A 6,000-nucleotide genomic window follows, 5' to 3' on the forward strand; every position below is an offset into this window, starting at 1 on the left:
CAATCCTCTAAAAAAACAGTTTCTACAGCTACAGTATTTGTTCTAGACACAGAAAGTTCACACAAAAGCCTGTGCACAAATGTTTGTAGTAGCATTGTTTATAACCACCAAAATCCAAAAAGAACCCAAATGTCCTTGAATGCGTGAATGGATAAACTGAATATCCACTCAATGGCATACTATTTAGCAATAAAGGAATGGATTTTTTATTTTACATGCAAAAGAGTAGGTGAATCTCAATTACAGTATGCTAAGTGAAAATCTCATATGGCTACCTTAATATGACATAGGAAAATCAGTGGTTGTCAGAGTTTATGGGGAAGGGCAAGGTCTGATTTGAAATGGGTGTTGGAATTATTCTGTACCTAGTTTGAGGAGGTAACAAGATACTGTGCATGTGTTAAAATTCATAGAACTTAAGCCTAAATAAGTGAATTCTACTGCATATAAATTTTAGGAAATAATAAAATACTTCTTACCTTGTATGCATTTATCAAAGCTTATTCATACTTACTATTTGTGCATTTCACTGTGTCTAAATTTTGCCTCACTTGAAAAAAAATTGTAAACAAAGTGTTTATAAGAGTATGGGAGAGAAACAGATGTTCTGATTTGAAATTTTTTTACCCATATCTAAAGTGTGAAATATTTTATTTATTTTAGCAAGGGTCCATTTATTTTCCTGCTTAGCAGAATACCATGTCTGTTTTCTTGACACTTTATTTTTAATTCACCAATTGTTACTTCTTAATAATGATGGATAGTTTCTGGCCACAAGCTAGATAAGAGCTCTTTTGTAATCTGTTTTTCTACTGCATCAGTTCACATTCATCCTATCTCTTGTCTCTGCCTTTTGCTCACAATTCTTTCTCTTCTCTCATTCGTTGACAAGGGGAAAAAAAAATCAAATTAGGGAGAAATATGGTTTTGAGTGTTCTTTATGAATTTGTCGCATTTAAGATTTAGTCATTATTAAATAGAGTATGGTTCTATTAGCTGTGATAACCTTTTGACCTTATAAAACAAACTAATAGGGGCCTTATAAATGCAGACCATTTGCGATTCTATAGATTGAATGGATATATTTTAGCACTTTGCTGTGGGTGACAGTAAATGATGTCAGATTAAATTTAAATTGATCTTCTCTCAATGTTTATCTTTGGTGCATGTGCAATTACTTCAGCACAGAGAGCCTTTCAGAGGCTTCTGTCAATACAGCTACCTGACAGTCATTTATTTGTATTTGTAAACTGTGCACTTGGCACCTGCTGGTCTCTGCCGCATTGGAGCTAGTGGGGAACCAAAATGGGTGTACAATGAAGTTATTGGTTGGTACAGCTCAGTGGGAGTTATTGAAGGGAAGAAATAGCACTTCTGGAAGCTCAGGAGAGGATAAAAAGGAAAAGAAACTGGAAATATTAATACCAGCCAACTGTCAGTCTACTCACAGAATTTAGAGTATGCGTAGACCTGCATTTTGATTCTTGTAACAGATATGAAAAATGAAGGGTTCCTATTTAAGACACAATGAATTTTTTTAAACTACCAGTATCTCAATTAGAAGGCAGACAATTCATGTGAGCAGAAATATAAATTTAAACAAACAATGGGGATAAAAGCTTAATTTCTGAAGAAATGTAAATTAAAATATAGGTAATTTTGGTTACTCAATTAGCAAAACAATTTAAGTTATAATCAAGGCAAAAATACTAGCAAGACTCAAAGAACAGGCTTGGTGCCTGTAGGATAGTGGTTGTGGTGCCCAACCACATATACCGAGGGTGGTGGATTCGAACGTGGCCCAGGCCAGCTAACCAAGGCAACAAAAAAATAGCTAGGCGTTGTGGCAGGTGCCTGTAGTTCCAGCTATTTGAGAGGCTGAGGCAAGAGAATTGTTTAAGCCCAAGAGTTTGAGGTTGCTGTGAGCTATGACACTACAGCACTCTACCGAGGGTGACATAGTCAGACTCTGTATCAACAACAACAAAAACAAAAACCTCAGAGAACAGGTAGACAGATAGCAAAATTGATGTTTTATAGGTATAATTTACCCATGCTTTGTCAGAAGTTCTTATTTGTTAACCCAATAATCCTACCTTATTGGATACAACTCAAGGAAATAATTACAAAGAAAAAATCCTGATACATAACATCTGGTCCGGGAGGTATGGTCTGTTCTGCTACAATACATGTTTCTGTGCTGCACATTTGGTCATACATGACTGGTGATTAATAGAATAATAATCAGAAAGTGGAGTTGTGTTGGCTTCACCCATCATTTTCCTCAGAATTTTATGAAGCCATCAGAGTAAGCTTTTTCATGGTTAAAGAGAATGAAGACCCCCAAAGTAAAACAACTGAAAGTCCTATGGCAGTGCCCTCCTTTCTAAAAGCTGGTTTAATGGTCTTGGGAAATGCTTTGTTTGCCACTGTCTCAGGCTATCCAGTGAAGCTGCACACGTGTTTGAAGAAGCTGTAAACACCCTGTCCTGCCTTTAGGAAAAACCTTGAAAAGACAACACCCTGGTTCTGATTAATTTGATGAAAGTGGTTTTTACTGACAGGGAATGCCCTTAGAGATTTGCATCTCAAAAGAGGACTCACAAGCTCTCAGTTAAGGACATTTTTATCAGTGCTAATTTTTGTTGTTGGGTGTTTGTGTCTTCTGGTTACAAAGCTGCAGTTTTAGGTGGTTACCCCCTAACATTTTTTCACTTGAGCCTTGTTATTTTTAGTGTGATTTTGGAGAACATAGGCTTCTTAATTAGATATATGTAATTAAGGAAAAATATAAACACCCAGCAATAAAGAATAAATGGCTGTGTACAGCATCTTGATGGACAACATTTATTCAACAGGTAAGCATAAAAAATTTTCTGTGAAACAAGTACAAGAATTAGAACATAAACCGAGTGTGTAGATACCACGATTACAACTGTGTAAAAATGTTTGATGTACACCTGGCCTGTAAGATAGGTAGGATGGTGGGATTGTAGGTAAAACTTAAAAAATTATCATTTTAATATTGTGAGGGTGATGAAAAGACATGTACATTTTAACTGTTTAACAAATTTTGACTATGGTTTTAGAATTCCTGGGAAACTGAAGCAATTTGTATTTGACTTACACTCTGGAAAACTACACAGAGAATTCCATCATGGACCTGACCCAACTGACACAGCCCCAGGAGAGGTAGGCCTCTTGTTTGGTTTTTAGTGGGAACTCTTTTGCCCTTTTTCAGTGCTCCTCCAAGAGGATCTGAAGCTCTTGCATAGGTTTGAGCTTCAGTTCCTGAATATTTTTGTAAATAAATTCTGAGTAGACTCTAAAAAATACATAAATTATATAGCTTTTAAGCTTTTCAAGTTTTAGGCCTTCAAAAAAGTTGGAGGAATGTTACCACATAGATTCTTGGTCATATATACTAAGGTGGTCTGAGTATGACCTCTGAAATATGGCTATGAAAGGGTTAAATAGGCTTCAAATAGAAATTAAAAGTAGTAATTAGAAGCAGATTACATCAGTGAAGAAATCAGTGGAGTCCAATAATTGTCCATGCCTTTCTCTAGGGCTAGAAGATTGACCACAATATAAAGAAAGTAATGATTTGTTATTCATGATAAACCATTTTAAGAGCCTTCGTGGGCTCAGCACCTGTAGCTCAGTGGTTAGGGCGCTGGCCACATACACAGAGGCTGGCAGGTTCAAACCTGGCCTGGGCCTGCTAAACAATGACAAATGCAACAAAAACAATAGCCCGGCGCTGTGGCGGGCGCCTGTAGTCCCAGCTACTCGGGAGGCTGAGGCAAGAGAATCACTTAAGCCCAACAGTTTGAGGTTGCTATGAGCTGTGACGCCATGGCACTCTACCAACGGCGGCATAGTGAAACTCTGTCTCAAAAAACAAAAATAATAAAAGAGCCTTCACTAATACAGTACTTATAATGCTCCATACAGCCTTTGTGATTTATGGCTTAATGCAGCTTTCTTATTTGTGATTTAAGAATGCTTGACAATTATCAAAATATTATGTTCTTTTATATATATATTTTTAACCTGAGAATTTTATTATTTCTACCTTGTAACTTCTGTTACAAGTAATTTTTATGTTCCTGCTTTACTTAGCCATAAATTTGCATTTGATGCATTTATGGTTTGTATCATGTCTGTTACCGTGATACTGAGGAAAGATAATCTCTATTTCATATGCTCAGAACTTAAATCCACTATTTTGCCCAAAGAACTTCCATTGATAAAAGGAAAATAAAAACACAGAATTTTTCTTTATTTGAGTCAGAGTTCCCTTCAGGAATCCAGTGACATGCTTTGTCCTTGAAAACTGAGGTCAGGTTTTTCTTTGATAGTTAAACAACTATAGAGGGAGGCAAACTTGTTCTTGGCAATAACCCAGAGGTGATTATTTTCCTCATAAGAGAAGGCCTGCTTAGTATTTTATCAGATTAGGAAAAGAAGTAGTCTACCATTATTGTATTACCCTGATTTGTTTCCATTTCATTGGACAATGAACTTTTATTTATTCATCTTTGTAAACTAATACACACTGGGCACCAAATAAATGTTTGTTTTGTAGTCACATAATTTTATCTAATTAATCTAAACATATATCTCAACAAAAAATAAAAAATATATGGGAGTAGAGGAACATGACAGAGTCAGCTGCTGAGTTTGTAGACACACTGCTTCCTATTATAATGGGAATGTCCCACTTACACGTCCCATGTGCCACATACGCACCATGTGCCTGCACTCATCAGGCAGACTCTTGAGGAGCTCACAGTATGGAAATAAAAGATAGCTTTTTTTTTGTCAAAATTCTTGGAAGTCATTTTCACCATTTCACTGTATATTTTTGTCTACTGTTGGTACTCAAGTAAAATACTACAGAAATTAATTTCTTTCACTATTGAAGTTTTTGTTTCCCTCCTTATATCAACTAAGTTTTAATAATTTCTGGTATCTAGGTAATTGATACATAAGAGTTGTATCTACAGAGTTGGTGTCTTTAATGCTCTTACCAATTATTTTTAAGAGGTAAGGGTTTGGGGCAACTTAGGGTTGTGTTACCTCTACAGACTGGTCAAGGACTGTACCCACATGTGTGCTCTGTTGGTTTCTTCTGCTACATCTCAGCAAACATAAATAGGCCATACTTAATGGCCCAGTGGCAGCCTTGCCCTGGAGAATCTGAGTAATTGCATTGGAAATGAGGACGCAAGATTTCACATATAACTCTTATCTTTGCACATAGTTGCTATAAGCAAATAATAATAAGGCAACTACTGTTCATCTAATATTCTCATTAAAATGACTATAAAATAATACTAGTATAAAAACGTTTCATTCTTTCTTTTGTAGCCAGCCCATGATGTAGCAAGCAGTCCACCCGAGAGCTCCTTCCAGAAACTAGCACCCAGTGAATATAGGTATACTTTATTGAGGGATCGAGATGAGCTTTAAAAACTTGAAAAACAATTTGCAAGCCTTTCAACAGCAGCATCAACTTACATGGTGGAAATAGTAAACCTATATTTTCATAATTCTATGTGTATTTTTATTTTGAATAAACTGAAAGAAGTTTTGGGTTTTTAATTTTTTTTCTCCCCCTGATTAAAAATGCATTGTCATTTAATATATAGCCTCTTTTAAAAAAAATCTGCTAGGGTCATAATAATAAAAATCAGAGGCCTCTCTCCAGTTTAAATCTGTCCGGTAAAGTTTTTATGAAACAAGTCAAAGGTACCAGTGCCAGAAACAGATCATTAACTTGCACTCGGGTACGGAGCACTTAGGGATGTTTCCTGTGTAGTATGTGCTTTTCTTTCTACTCTTATCATATCAATTCTGTTGGTATTTTCAGTATCACATTTCTCAAAGCTAAGGGTATATATATTCTGGATGCTTGGGAGGGGAATAAATTAAAATTTTACACTGTGTACTGTGTTTTACTGGTTGGTCGGATACTGCTTATAAAAATTCCGT

The 6,000-nt window shown here is 35.9% G+C and overlaps 1 protein-coding gene across 1 annotated transcript in view; it reads left to right on the plus strand.

Moving 5' to 3' along the window:
• ERP44 (endoplasmic reticulum protein 44) overlaps positions 1-5,610 on the plus strand; it is a 97,473-nt gene extending 91,863 nt beyond the window's left edge. Inside the window, exons 11-12 of the mRNA XM_053567580.1 lie at positions 3,090-3,192; positions 5,377-5,610. Of these exons, the coding sequence (XP_053423555.1) occupies positions 3,090-3,192; positions 5,377-5,478 (205 nt within the window). The 3' untranslated portion in view covers positions 5,479-5,610. The remainder of the gene's footprint in view (positions 1-3,089; positions 3,193-5,376) is intronic.
• Positions 5,611-6,000: the final 390 nt, after the last annotated feature.

The sequence above is a fragment of the Nycticebus coucang genome, chromosome 2, assembly GCF_027406575.1.
Source record: "Nycticebus coucang isolate mNycCou1 chromosome 2, mNycCou1.pri, whole genome shotgun sequence".
Classification (NCBI taxonomy): domain Eukaryota; kingdom Metazoa; phylum Chordata; class Mammalia; order Primates; family Lorisidae; genus Nycticebus; species Nycticebus coucang.